This window comes from Branchiostoma floridae, chromosome 3, assembly GCF_000003815.2.
Source record: "Branchiostoma floridae strain S238N-H82 chromosome 3, Bfl_VNyyK, whole genome shotgun sequence".
NCBI lineage: Eukaryota > Metazoa > Chordata > Leptocardii > Amphioxiformes > Branchiostomatidae > Branchiostoma > Branchiostoma floridae.
In genome coordinates this window covers 8252730-8268432 of record NC_049981.1, presented here as the reverse complement: position 1 = coordinate 8268432, position 15703 = coordinate 8252730, and the positions used below count along the sequence as shown (strand labels likewise).

Sequence of the window (15703 nt, the reverse complement as noted above, 5' to 3'; positions counted from 1 at the left end):
TTTGACATCTAGATATGGTGTAAAGATGAAAATGTTGAATCATCTATGTTGTAATTAAGCAGTGAACCAAGTGCTTCATGCACAGACAAGGATGAGCACGTGGAAAGCCTTTCCCTGCATCCCAGACTGGTGGAGTGACAAGGCAATGACACTTGCCAGAAGTTTTCTCTCTGTAGCTTACATGAACATTACATTCAATTAGCAGCAAAACGTACCATGGACAATCTTTCTGTTCTCAAGTATTTATTCAATTTCTGCTGAAATGTCAACTATCAATTACTGAAATTGATTACTCAAATTGAAAATATGTTCATCCAGGAGAAGCTATTACCTCTGTACAACTGCCAGAAATATTGCCAGTAAGGTTGAAACATTGCAGCAGTTCTACAAATGTAGGGCATGGCATGGTAGTGGTTCCAAACTAACACCACTCTCCAACCAAGAGCACTTGGACAGAAAACTGGGTGTGAACAGGGAATTACTGGTTTATCTTCATGGAGATCTGTTGTCAAGTAAGGAGAGTTTCTTCTCATTTCTTTGCAATGATATAAATTGCATTTGTCCTCAATAGAAATTTTGCAAACATATATATCTACAACCTTAACATTAACAATGTGTCAGACAACAGGCAGGGATTGTTACAAAGAATAATTCCAAAATCAGGCAGTGGTACATGTATAAATGTGTACATAATGCTCTTTGACTATATGCCATATGCTACAGATGTACATGTACATGTATGTGGAAGACTCTTCCAGGTCATGACAGGTACAAGAATTGTCATGTATCACCATATTAGAGTTTGGCAATGTACCTATGGTTGGCATGAAAGCACTTAGACAGAAATGATACAACTTGTTACATCATTTGTCACAAACATGTATTCTGTAGTAGATACTGTTTAAAAAGTGCGAGAAGAACCACTGTATAACAGGCTGTAGGTTTCTGGGATTTCTACCATCCGAATTCTATTAAATATATACATATGATTGTATGAAACAAAGTACATTTTTTCCACTTATATATATATTCAGGAATAACGATTTGCATCATTCAATTAACATACACAAACACTTTTGTGCCATAAATTCAGTACACCCTTTGCCTGTTATTAAGCATAGCCATCAAAAAACATTCTTCAGACTCTAATCATGAATGCCAATGACATGTTAACATCAATGCCTTCGAGTACCTCACAGAGGTTAATCTCCATAATTTCAAGTTATTGCAAGACAATATTACAGCTTTTAAAAAGTATGTTCCTTTTTTCAGCCATAGATAGTCAAAGATATGTCTATTGTGACCCCATTGGCAGCCAGAATTGGATCACCATAAGTTTACATTAGCCCCAAAACCTTAAGTTTAAATAATTGTTTTTGATGGTACAAATTAATGTTGAATAACAGGAAGGGTAGCACAGATGTGTACATGTATGTTAATTGAATAATACCATCATTGTTGTTGAATACAATCAGAAAATGTTGTACTTTGATTTGATACAAACTTTAAATCCAATATGCTATATATTGTGCCACAGATTGGTCCTCTAATAAAGGAGGGGTAGTGAAGTAATGAGGTGTACAATTGTATTATCAGTGCTAACAATGTCACAGGCTGATAAAAAGACAACCAGCAACAATGAACCTGGATATCAGAACCCTTGTAGTGTTACGTCCAACATATGTTGGGAAGCATATGTTGGTACTGTTTTCACTATTCTTTTTTTTTTTGTTCCTTTCCTTCCAAATAACCCAATAAAGTTATACATCATTATGTAGCATAGTGAAAACAGTACCCCTACTTTCCAAAGGGTCTAAAACGCCCAGAATTGGGAAAATGTATGGTAATTTGCCAGCACCACAAGGGTTAGTATGGCCACTTCCCCACAGTATGCAACTGTAACACCAATGTTGATTTGTCAACATCCAGACAATTCAACAATGCCCTGTTTAACATGGGAGTGAACGATGTTTACTTAAGTCTCTTTGGATTTTTCATCCTGGCAATTTTTTTGGCTATGCTTGAACGAAAGCTGCCTTGTTTACATTCTGCAACTGTAACATTACATGTCTATTTCTTCAGATGAATTTTATTGAAACTGTATTTTATCAAGTTAATCCATAATCTTCCTATAGCAATCATTGAACATCAAACTGGCTTTAATATTTCTTTGGTACTGGTACACTAAATGAAGTAAGACTGTTGTTACAGGGCTATTTAAAACAATGCATCACATAACTCAGGTAACAGCACTGATGTGAACAGCTGACATGACCAGACTACAACTTGGCGGTTGGGAAAGAACAGTCTCTCAGCACTTCTCTAACTAGAACATTCATTATGAATGATAATTTTATCTGTAGAATTACAAAATATATTCCTCTAGGCATTCCCAGCCCGAGACAGTCATGCACCTGGTGGCTTCTACACATACTGTTTAAAAGCTTGTCACCCTCGGCGTGTTCATTGTATAGCTGTCCTGGTGACGTACTGAAGATTTTTCCTGTTCCAAGCAGCCATCATATCCGCAATGATGTCATGGCTGATACAGTGTCTATCTTTTTGGCCATTTAGTTCTTCACACAGAAATCAACAAAGATCCACTAAACCGGATAGTCAGTGAGTGAGTGTGATATGGTATATGTCTAAGTCACCAGCATAATATACATGTATTTTAGGAGTTATGTATTAGCCATAAAAAAACCTTATTAAGATGGTTTTCCATATCCAAAGAGGTGTGCTTTTACAAGCGTGATGTTTTATATTGGGTGCCACCAGATGTGAAAGTCTCAGTAAGAAATGCTTTATTGTTAATCATCTTATATATTACATTAGTATTCACCTCACCCCAAAATGTACAGTTAAAACTGGTGAATTGATGGCTATATTGTTAGAAAGAAAATTTCATTTTTTTTTTAAAACACATAATTTCTAAGCTCCATCCTTATCTTGTACAAACTTCTTAGAAGTTGTGTTTGGGCCCGTATGCAAATTGAGCAAGCTAGAATAGAAGATGAAAGCACTATAATGATACATGTAGGTAGCAGAACTCAGTATAGGATTCACATGGTTAAGGATTTCAGAAGCTTTGACACTTAAAAATTCAGATCTACAAAAATGAAATATGTTTGAGCTCAGGGTACAATCTACAAAATACTAGTAAGTGAAAATGAACTTTAAGTTGCTGGCTCTTTTTGAGCCCGCTATTATGTGATACAAATTTATATTCATTCAAAAGCAAATATATGCCAACCAACCGACCATCCAAAAAACATCATAATCCAACTTAACTTAATATGTAGTCTATAAATTGATGTATTCCTCTACAGTTATGCATTTCCCACCTCGCTATTGTGCACAAAAACATCTCTATGGCCTTTTTAAGCACTGTGACAAACTACTTTATACCAGAACCACCATTGACTACAGGGGATTGCAGATAAATACTGTGTTCTGTGACCATAATGGTCTCCAACAACTAATACATACAAGTCAACATTTACTTGCAAATTTTCTTCATAAAGGGAAATGTGGCTCTCCTTCACAAAAAGGGAAAGAAGTGCATACCATATTTCTATTCATCACTTTTTTTCTGATAGGGGTAGGCGCCATCACAAAACTGTATTTTCTTGTTGGACCAAATGGTGCCAAAACTACAGGACATGAAAAAATTAGTGGACCGGATTGGACCTATCAGAAAATGAACAGAACGATAGAGAAGACTTCTTTGAAGCAAAATGGATCATCGTTTTGAGTCTTGCCAATTCACAAGTTTTCACATACTGAGTCATGTCCAAGTAGGGTCCAGATGATGACCTAATCCTCTGGACCTGAAGAAGACCCGGACCTGAATCTTGTGCACTGATACCCACGCCTATTTTCTGCTATCATGGCTCCCATGGACTATGCCTTGACAGCAAGTATACTTCCTGAGATGAGGTCATGGGATGGTGTGGGGCACACTGTCTCTCACGTATTAGTGTGAAGCTTTCGTCATTTCAACTCACCTTTTGAAATCATAAAAACACACCTTCAATCAAGATGTCACCAACCCATTTGTAATCTACTCTGGTGTACATGTACATGCACAAGTGCCGATTTGTCCCATTTCGCTTACTAGAATATATAAAGTCCATTTTTAAAGTAGGATTTGTCTTTTGGCTTCTTTGAAACTTACGTAGTTTTGCCGGCCCAACTCTGCCCTGGGAGATGATATCTCAAATAGTATTTCACACATATACTAACACTGAGTGAGGTACACTGGGTAAGTGTGTATGGTTCTTTTTTCTTACATGTAAATTTTCCTGTCACTGAAGTCATCATAATCAATGAGAAATTCAAACAGACTGATTGCTCTGTACATGTATGCTAGAATGGGCCTGCATTCACCATTTCCTTCACTTCTACAAGGACTCGAACTTCCCTGGAGCTCAGCTACCAGAGATATAAACACAGTTCAGGTACATCAACGTACAGGCAACTTGGGGTGGAGAAGTCATAACTAATGTATTTGATTTAGTACATTGCAGTGCTGCTATCTGTCACCATGGCACTTTGTCTGTTGTCACAGGTATATGATGTGCTAAAGCAGAATGGTTGATTGGTGGCAAATTGATTAATCACAGTTTCAACCTCTATGACGCCTTCCTTGAAAATGCAAACTAAACAGATATAATAAGCTTTTCCAAGCGTAATAATTACACAGCAGTGCTAGTTTTCTATCTACAAGGATATGACATCATATGATAAATCAAAATTCACGCTTTTTGAAATCAATATTTTCCAAATGTCTTTTTCTATTCTGAGGCTCCTGTGACCTTAGGTGACCTACGGCCATGTTCCACGGACATCATCTCCCGCGCAGCTCCTCTCTCAGCCAATCAGGGAGCTGCTGGGCCAGCCTGGTCAACAGTTTGGACAGTTCCACGTTGTAGGGAAGGTAGTAGTTACTGAGGAACTTCTCTGTGTCTGCCTCCATGGGAGGGTAGTGCCTCCCCTTGCTGCGACCCAGGCACTTGGTCTTCCCGTTCGGCATGACTTGGCAGTAGAATCCTTTCGAGGGATCATACCTTTAGAGGGCAGCGGAAAGAAACATATTAATTAAGGGTTAATGACCCGCCCCACTGTGTATATGGTGTTATAACGCCTGGGCCTTTGCTATATCCCCCAAATAAAACTACCGAGTGAGCGAAGCAAATCGACAACTGATGCAAATTCTGACAAATCAGAAGGAGCGATACACACCGGGAGGGCCAGAATGTATGTGTTACGGGAGGGCCAGAATGTATGTGTTATGGCGTCATAACCAACATGAAACTGGGCCTTCTGATTGGTCTGCGGCGCCCGGCTATATGATAATGGTCAAGAATGGAGGACTACTCCTAGTACTACACTGTCTATCGACGTATAGCTTGGATATAGAAATTAATCATGGTTGCTACTTGCTAGTATTTCGTCTACATCTATATTGCATTAGAAGAATGTAAATGGCAAGGTAGTGAAATCATTAGTTTGCAATGATAATTAACTTGTTATTGAATTATCAAATTTTTGAGTTATTGAATCATTGAATATACCTGTATCTCAATTGTGATCATACTGAAAATCTATCCCAACATTTCTAAAGTCCTCCTTTGGCCAAAGTCTTCCAGCCAAAGAAATCTGCTGAGCTTGTCTCTTAACAATTATGCAAAGTCGACCCTAATTTGCATAATTAATATAAAAGTGCTATGATTCTTTGCAATGGTATATCATTGGACAATCAACATTTGGATCGGCATAAATCATTTCAAGGTGTACATAACCAAGCATATAATGTAAATGTGGAAGTAATTTGCATAACTGAACAATTTCATGGAGATATGAGGTCTACGAACTCTTGTTTTGATGGTTTTTGCGGTGACCTCTCCACTGTGACATCATGAGACTGCAACAGTGCCTTTCAATTGTTACTACTCTACAAGTGTTGTTTCCACTGCAAGCTCTACATCAGGGCTCAAAATACTTTTTTCTGCATACAAATGTACCTACACTGGTGCAGGTAACATTGAAAATTACCTGCACCAGACAAATTTTACCTGCAGCACTCTGAATTTAGGATGTATGGATCATACTAAAATTGTTCGGGAACCATTGTTTTTTTTTTCTTTATACACTATAGGTGGTAACAGTCAATGCAGCTAATAACAATCCATTTACACCTAGTATATTAAAGGACATTTATGTATAATACCCAGTACATGGACCAGTACGGGTTAAGTGCAGGTAGACATCAGAAATACCTGCACAGCTCCAATTTTACCTGCACTAACCTACATATTCAGGTGGTATTTTTTTTACATTTTGTACCACAACATTAAGTCAGCATACATGAATTTCCAGTATATACCTGAGATGGCTGTCGTAGTCAAAGTGCGGCTTGACCTTGAGGAACTTCTGAGTCTTCCACATGGTGGATACAGGGTCCGTCCTCAGCTGGTCACCGTCCAAGATCAACAACTAGTGAAAGACAAGTTCAACGTATCAAACAAGGACTACAAAATCTGTATTTGCTGACAACCAGCAGAACTTGATGGGAAACATCTGAATTGTGTTCAACATGCTTTACAATTGCACCTCTGCATTATGACATTATGAATGCCCAAGCTTTTGCATGATCCAGTTTTTGTTCTAAAATTGCACATGTACAAAAAAATAATTAACATGTATATCTCCATAATTCACATTTGTATTTTATTTCCCAACTCTTAACAGTCTCTCAAACATGGTCGCTAGAGTGGAGTTAGGTGTGAGAAAGGGGGCAGGTGAATTCAGAGTGGTCATTGGGCCTTGAATATGTTGTATAATAATTTTTGTAGACAAGTTCCACATAAACTAAGAGAAATGAAAATTGCCATGTGTATCAGACATTAACAGAATCGTAAATGTGAAAATTTCAGCCAGAGGTAGCTCCCGTGAAACCAATCAATACTCAGAGGTGACAGTCAGCTATCAAGAACAAAATATCCAGCCTGAAACCTCAGTTTAAGTGTTATCAGACATATCCAGGAATTGTAGTAGTTCTAAACACTCACACCTTCACCATTGCTGCAGAACCCTGTGCATTGTAGGATTTTTTTACCAAATTGACCGTACAGAAAGTATTTATATGTAGTAGGTACGGAGTATTAACCGTACATGAACTGCACATTGTATGTTGCCTAATAGGGTTGGGTACCGGTACAGAAAATTCAGGTTCGGTCCGGTTCAGGTCCAGAGGATCAGGTCCTGGACCTGATTCAGTATGTGAAAACCTGTGAATGGACGATACTCAAAACAATGGTCCTTTCCGCTACAAAGAAATCTGTTTTGTTGAGTATTCGACTCCCACTGGCCTTTTAAAATCGTACAAGGCAAACTGACTGTAAAACTTGGTAGAAATGACTACAGACTCTACTCTACTTTGCTCTTGTTCTTTTCTTTGACCGGTAGGCCCCCAAATGTGTGAATGCCTGATTATGTAATTTGTTCATTATCCAATATTATAGGTCCTACATCCAGTCCACTGATTTTTTTCAGGTCCGTTTTTTCCGGACCAGTCCAATAAGAAAAAAGGTTTTGTACCAATACACCGTACCGGTACCCACCCCTTGCCGTACCAGTACTCACCCCTTGCCGTACCAGTACCCACCCCTTGCCGTACCAGTACTCACCCCTTGCCGTACCAGTACTCACCCCTTGCCGTACCAGTACCCACCCCTTGCCATACCAATACTCACCCATTGCCCACCTATTGCCTAATGAAGATGTGGAGTTGTGCAGCCTGCATCTTACCTGGCTGGCAGGGTAGTGGTTCAGCCACATCTCCAGGTGGACGGCGTACTTGCCGGGGTTCAGACACCGGTTCTTGAGTTCCCGCAGGGACCGCGGCGCCTCGTCGGTGGCCGTCACTACCTGGTAGAAGCTGTGGTTCAGCGCTATGACATCCTCATGGGCTCGCATGTGCTGGGGGCAGACAGAATCGATGTTTAAAGTCCTCTCAAAGTCAACAGGTAGATGGCTACCAGAAGGAAGGTGCAGAGTTGGCCGACCATACTTAACTTTAAAGACAATGATGGAAAGAGACATTGGACTGTCAGGGAATAGTTTAGTGTCTGCCATGAAGGAGAGATCATACTGGAATAATTGTACGTCGGACTATACTTCACCGTTGTAACAAGATGCACTATGATGATGATGAGATGCAATACTACATATTATGTCCTACATGATCATCTCTACCACAAATACAAACTTGTCATTGGTTCCGAAAGGGAACATTTGAGATGTTCAACTTGCCTTCTCTGACAACACAACTTTGCAAGGCCTTGCTATGAAAGAGTTTTCCTTCATGCATGTTGCAATATACTACAAAAATGTACAAACCTTATTTCTTCCCAATAACAATAACCTGCATATGTACATGTATGAGACATGACTTATTTAGCATTAGTCTTACAAATGGAAAATCTGTCACTGCAGAAAAATTGCCTACCTATATAGAAACTTAGACAGTTGTAGTAAAATCAGAAGTCTGGTCACATTTGTCATACAATCATCATGAGAATGCAAACTGAGGACATTTCAGGGAAAGTTGTGCATGACAACATTCAGCCATCTTTCAGGAAAGACTAAGGTCCTTGCAGCTGGTTCTGTCATGGACTGCTTGAAAATTCTACAGCACAAAAATCGTATGACAAATGTGACCACAATGTAAGGGCTGATGGCTGAGCAGCCGCAAACCAAGAACTTCTGCTAGTTAGCATGCTGCTTACCTTGTACAAATTTGCCTTTGATATTTTGGCATGAACCCCGCCTATTGTTAGACTACTCCATGTGTAGTAACAGACTGTACATATTGCTTAAGGTTCCCCTGTATTTTGACAAATGTATTTGTCTTTTCTGACTGTTCCACTACCCATGTACTACATGTGATGTTACCCATGTAATTTGTCCAGTATATGTTATCCCTCCATGTGCAATAGTACTTGACTGTACAAACACCAGTCTTAGTAGCTGACAAATGTACTATTGTTGTTGTTGTTTTTAATCTAAAAAAATGCTGCTTACCTGGTACCACGAGTACGCCCTCCTGGCTGGGTTAATAAGGATGGTGACTATCTTGGCACGGGGAAGCAAGGCATGGGCACGCTTGGGAACAAGCTCGTTATCGAAGTATGTGGCACTCTTCTCAAACAGGTACTGTAGGCTGGAGTTACTGGGCGTGGGGAAGAACTCCATGTACCTGGGGATGGCATGAAGAATGTTTGTACATTGTACACTCCTTGACACATTATTTTTTTCTACTATTCCTACAAAATGTTAAACTTATCCTTCTCCCTGCTGAAGTTACTGTGAATGCAGAAAGTTTCGCTGCGGTTTAATGTTTGCGGTTTTCGTGGTGGCCGCTTCACAGCAAACTTAAAACCGCCGCGAACATTTTTCCATGGCAGTATGAGACTACAGTGCATGGTGCTACTGTGAACTTAAAACCACCGCGATAAGCCGCAAAATAAAATCCCCGCAAACTTAAATGCATTTACAGTACCTTTTGGCACCTGATTTATACAGGTTACAGGGTTATGAGCAATAGGGAGAAGTTTTATCAGGGCATACTTTCACACATCAAACAATTATTATATTCTTCATTTTTGTTCTTTCACATCCTCTTCTTTGACCATGACATTCTATGTTTTGCAATACATTCAACAAAAACATGGTATTTACTGCCATCAATAAGTACTTAACAAGAAAACAAGTAAAAATGCAACCCCAGGGATATTTGTGTACGAAATGAGCCACCCCATCACAGATATCATAAACTCATCTCTTAGTGACGGTCATGTACCACAGATTTGGAGGGACACTACGGTAGTTCCTCCTCCCAAGACACACTCCCCATTAGTTAGCAATTTAAGGCCAGTTTCAATAACTTCTCAGTTTGCTAAAATACGAGGGTGCTTGATAGAGTAATGTCATTGGTTATATATTAGACTCATTTTTTATCGAAAGAGATGAAATTTGGCACAAGTTACAGCATATGTCCTACTGAGATTAAAATATATCAATTTGTTTTTCAGATTTTTATGAGCAAATGAGGTGATTTCAAGATGACCACACCCTTGAAAGCTTGTCAGAAGATCAGTTCCTCTAGATCTAACACATTTGTAACTATTGTATCAAGCTGAAATCTTGTCTGTATTATAATGAGTATCTCTATGAGTTTCATGCCGTTTTATTTCTGAAATCTAAATAGTTTTTCTCTTATAGCTGCTAGAATGTAGTGAGTTGTTATATTACAGGCAGTTTGAATAATAGCCAAATACGAGACTTGTTGATTAAAGGTTTCTGTAAACTGCTTTTTCAGTAACCAAAAGATACGGAACTTGGCATAATTATTAACTATTTAAAGGCCAAGGAGTGTGATATTAGTTTGAGCTCTATGTTAATGAGAAAGTTGGCTACGGAAACTTTAATCAGCCCACCCCTGATCCACAAATGCTCAAAAACCTCACTTCAAACCAGGAACGAAAAAAAGAAACGAATGAAAATAGGCATGTGGCTTAACGAGAAATGCAGCTTGATGTATGTGCAAGGTTCAGTTTCTTACAATAGCTACATGTGAGCCAGGGACACTATCAATTACATGTTAATTGACCCTCTCATTTCTTCTGACGGGCAACCAAGGGTGTGGTCATGTTGAAATCACTCATAAAAATTTGCACAACAAATCAAGATATTTCAACTTAGAAGGATAGATGCCTCTACCTTTGTGCCAAATTTATACTCTTTGATGAAACAACGAGCCTGTTATAAAACCAATGACATTACTTTCTGAAGCACCATCGTAGCAGAATATTTCTTGTGTTGATCCTCACCATCAACTATACACAACTAGAAGTAGTTTGCCTGACATGTCTTTTGGGAATATGGCTACAGAACAATCTAAAATGAGACACCTAGGTGGACAAGATAAAGACTTAAGACTGAACCCAACAAGAAAAACGGAAGTTAGGAGGCTGCTCATGAAATTCCCTACCCCATTTGGATCTTACACATGGAAGTGTGGTGGGTTAGTTTATGTGTAACCCTCATCCAACAGTTAGAAACAGCCATTATTACAAAGTGTAGTATGGACTCACCAGTCAATTCCCCTATAGTAGTTGGCTCCATTGAAGAACTGGACTTCCTCAAATGTCTTACTGCTGGGAAAGTTACTCAGGATGTTGGGGTGCATGGATAGGAAGGCGTACAGTGCAGTGGTTCCTGAAGAGCAAAGAATACAACTCACTTCACATCAGGGCCAGCAAGCTCACAACATACATGTACATATAGGGAGGCATGGAATAAGGCATAATGAGGACTGGTTGGACCAGATCATTATCAAAAAGAGGTATTAAATCAAAACCAGTCGATTACTGAGTTTCATCATTGTCCAAATGGCAAGAATAATATCACAATCTATGACTTAACTGCAAATCCATTCCCAAGGGCTAATTGCAATCAAAACAAACATACAAACTAGACCAAAAAAATCAACACACTGACCCTGCCATCATTATGAGACATTATCATCATTGAGACATTATCATCACTCACTCACTCACTCACGCACTCACGCACGCACGCACGCACGCACGCACGCACGCACGCACGCACGCACGCACTCACTCACTCACTCACTCACTCACTCACTCACTCACTCACTCACTCACTCACTCACTCACTCTCACTCACTCATTCACTCATTCATATGCAAGATTGCTGCTGACCAGTTTTCTGTGGGCCGATCACCAAGAAGCGAGGTAACCTGTCACATGTCTTGTATTTAGACCAGATGGCCAGATGCCTCTTGTCATCACATGGGTTCTGTCATGGAATAAAAAGGGATAAAACAGTCAATATAAACGATGTTGAGCTGGAGTGTGCAAATCAAGATCAAAATCATAATATTGGAACTACATGTAGTAGACTAGTTCAGAAGAGATTTAAGCATAACTAATCCCTAGGAAATGCATAGTGATTGAGAGAATACTAGGTGTCTTATTGTGGAATATGTAATTTACATTTTGGCAGGTTCATTGGCAATTTTCCTGCTGTATGATACCAAGGGATACCAAGGCCACAAGTAATTTTTATGGATGACATCAGATACTGATTTTTGTCTGATCTAGGGCAAAACAATTTTATACCCTCCAGTGACAGCCTACACACCTAAAGCAGAAAAATATGCTGTAAACATGTATCATAATTTCATTTTCATTATTGGATAAAAATCTTATCACTGTGATTCATGTTACAAGGTTTATGCATTTTGTTCTTTTACCCACCTTGTTTTTTCCCCAGTAGGGCCTACATGTACGTGCTTGAGGGCTTTTTGAAAATGTCATCCATATTTAGTTGCTGTGGTCTACTTATGATCGTTAAAGACAGATTTCCTACCTGCCACACAGGGTTGGCCTCTTCAGGGTACAGGTCAAAGTACTTCCTGCCCAGTTCCATGGGAGGGACTGTCTTCAGCTGCAGGTTGGTCCAACACTGAACAAACTTTATGACACTCTCAAAAGTGTACAGGGCCAGGCGGTCATTGCCGTAGTTGGACAGGTGTGTCATGAAGATGTTTACCTGTAGGAGTAGACAGAATCTGTGCCTTATTGAACTAGTCTAACTGTAATATCCAACACCAAAATTGCACTCACTCAAATTTTCGACTGAACAGCACCAGTCTTTGTCAAGGAACAAACAATCCACTGCCGTCGTGATGTCACGTTATGCAGAAAGAACACATGACTCAGTAAGCAGTGGATCTTATTTTGCAGGAAGTCTATGGCGCCCACCGTCTCTGTTCAGGGATGGTTGTAAAGCTCTGATGTAGATAGCTTCTTTGATCCCTTTTGCAAAAAAGTCTGGTTCTATGTCTGTATAGAATCTGTGTCTGTATGTCAGGTGTAACCACCCTTTGGCATATTAACACATGTTAACTTCACAGACACATGACACGGCAGCAGCTGATTGATAATATGTTGAATGACCAGTGCCACAACTAACATTTGCAAGCATTTTTATTTAGTAAGAAAAAAGTACACCTCTACTGTACAGTGTACTTCATGTCCTTCATTCATTTTACTTTACTTACCTGGCAGCAACGAGTTCCACTTAATATATACATACAAACATCAAAAAATATAATTCATATATAGAGAGAGAATACAACACAGGGCATTCCATATCACCCGAGGTACGGCCCGACCACAGGTAAGACCTTGTATTGTATTTTATTTGTATCATGCCAACCCAAGATAATGCAAGTTTCTCGCAAATCAACTGCACATGGTGTCAACGGCTTTGTCAAGTTGAACGTAAGAACCGGGCAAAGGAACGAAACAGTTGTTCAAATTTTTGACAGCGGTGCATGTATGCACTCAAGCGAGTTTGAATCAAACTATGGAGCCCGGGCCGTATTGTAAAATACTGACCAGTCAGAACACTGAAATCGAATATAAATACAGACCGGGTATGTACATGTAACAGGTGATAGTAAATATAAGACCGGGTATGTACATGTAACAGGCGATAGTAAATATAAGACCGGGTATGTACATGTAACAGGCGATAGTAAATATAAGATAATAAATTAAGGTTTTCCGGAATTTAAGTGTTCTTCTGGAATTATACTGTTGCCTGTTATATATACATACGTAGAGCTGGCCCTTACCCTGCTGTTGATAAAGGTTTGGAACAGCTCCCCTCCATGGATGCTCTCCTACAGGGAATTATACTGTTGCCTGTTATACATACATACGTAGAGCTGGCCCTTACCCTGCTGTTGATAAAGGTTTGGAACAGCTCCCCTCCATGGATGCTCTCCTACAGGGAATTATACTGTTGCCTGTTATACATACATACGTAGAGCTGGCCCGTACCCTGCTGTTGATAAAGGTTTGGAACAGCTCCCCTCCATGGATGCTCTCCTACAGGGAATTATACTGTTGCCTGTTATACATACATACGTAGAGCTGGCCCTTACCCTGCTGTTGATAAAGGTTTGGAACAGCTCCCCTCCATGGATGCTCTCCTCCAGCCGGGACCGCCCACCAGGGTACTTGTCTATGAAGATGGTGTGGGTGAACAGACCACATGTCTGTCTGGGTAGTACCTACAACAGGAAAACACTTGTTTCTTCTTCTTCTTCTTTCGTTTTGAGGCTACCAACTTCAACTTGCTGAAGACCTTTGTAGCCTATGTTGGCTGATACGAGACAGAGGTTCGCCAGGCCTCCATCTGGGTGATTTGAAATGATTCACCAACTCCAGACAGAAGAATTTGCACCATCTCACACCGCACCATCGTACGTGTGGGGGTTCTTTAACGTGCATGGGGTGTGGCTCTCCCCATACACGGGACCTCCATTTAACGTCCTATCCGAGGGACGGCTCATATTTCACTTGAGTAAAGTGAGGAAAGTCGTGTAAAGTGCCTTTCCCAAGGGCACAAGACCGGCAACACGGCAGGCGGATTCGAACCGGCGACCTCTCGGTCACAGGCCGAACACACTCCCACTGTGCTACGCGGCCCCACATGGTTTCAACTGACACCATTCCATGTCCGGCAGGATGTAGACTTCAATAATAGACTGAGATACAAAATGCTCATGTATGAAAATAGCATATGGAATCTTTGTATTACCTGCAAGTGCCCCCTTTTGACTTCTCTACAAACTACAGTAACTGTAAACTGTAAACATCCCAATCCAGTTATGGAAAACAACAGAATTGTACAATCTCCACTTTGATAATATGCAAATTAAGTCCTCATTTGCAGAACATGTATATCATTATAATAATAATAATACATCTTTGCCTGAGCTACCTGCATGCTTAACATAATGGAAATCTGTCGTTCCTTTCTTCACTTGTCCTGTTGGAATGTCTTAATCAAAATGCCCTTGCAGTTCCAAAATCAAATGTTAGGAGGCTCAAACTTGCCCCACCTTGTCTTGAAATTTAAAGCTACCTGTCACCCAAATGTCAAGAGCAGATCATGTCAGGGACAAGAGATTGAAAAAACTGGTGGAATATTCTCATGAAATATGCAAATAATAATGGTTTATTGGGTCCATAAAAAGTACAGATTCGCAGGACTCAGAAACTGGTCCTGAATTGCTCATGTACTAACATAGATAGTTGTAACATGGACAACATAACGAGGACAATTAAAATCGTTTACGATCATCAAACGTATTAACATATATACAGATTTATATACAGATTATATACATTTTAACTTTGTCTAAGCTATCTACGTGCCAAAAATCATGCAATTTTTTTTTCTTGATGGTCAGAAATTTTTGACAAAAGTGCTCCTGCTATTCTGAGACTAGCCACTAGGGGGCCAAAACTTCCCGAGCACAAGAGCTATCTAACACCAAAAAATCGTCACAATAGATTTCAATTGTTCATAACACGAGATATCAAGACTGAAAGTTCTGCTACAGTACCAAGGGAAGGCGCTAGGTGACCTAAATCTAATCATTTCAAGCTTTTGTCACACACCACCAATGAAGCCAATCCATCCAGCCATTTTTGAGTTATCTTGTTGACAGACACACACAGACACACAGTCACACACACAAATGCTAGTGAAAATACCTCCATGAATATCTCAATCCTACAGATTCTATTACTAC

The 15703-nt window shown here is 39.8% G+C and overlaps 1 protein-coding gene across 1 annotated transcript in view; it reads right to left on the bottom strand.

Moving 5' to 3' along the window:
• Nucleotides 1–226: 226 nt before the first annotated feature.
• The window catches only part of LOC118412417 (bifunctional heparan sulfate N-deacetylase/N-sulfotransferase 2-like), a gene marked incomplete in the record, with an annotated part of 83613 nt that continues 68136 nt past the window's right edge, over nt 227–15703 (bottom strand). Inside the window, 8 exon segments of the mRNA XM_035815267.1 lie at nt 227–5069; nt 6389–6498; nt 7813–7983; nt 9088–9262; nt 11160–11283; nt 11790–11886; nt 12460–12642; nt 14045–14173. Coding sequence (XP_035671160.1) covers nt 4850–5069; nt 6389–6498; nt 7813–7983; nt 9088–9262; nt 11160–11283; nt 11790–11886; nt 12460–12642; nt 14045–14173 — 1209 coding nt within the window.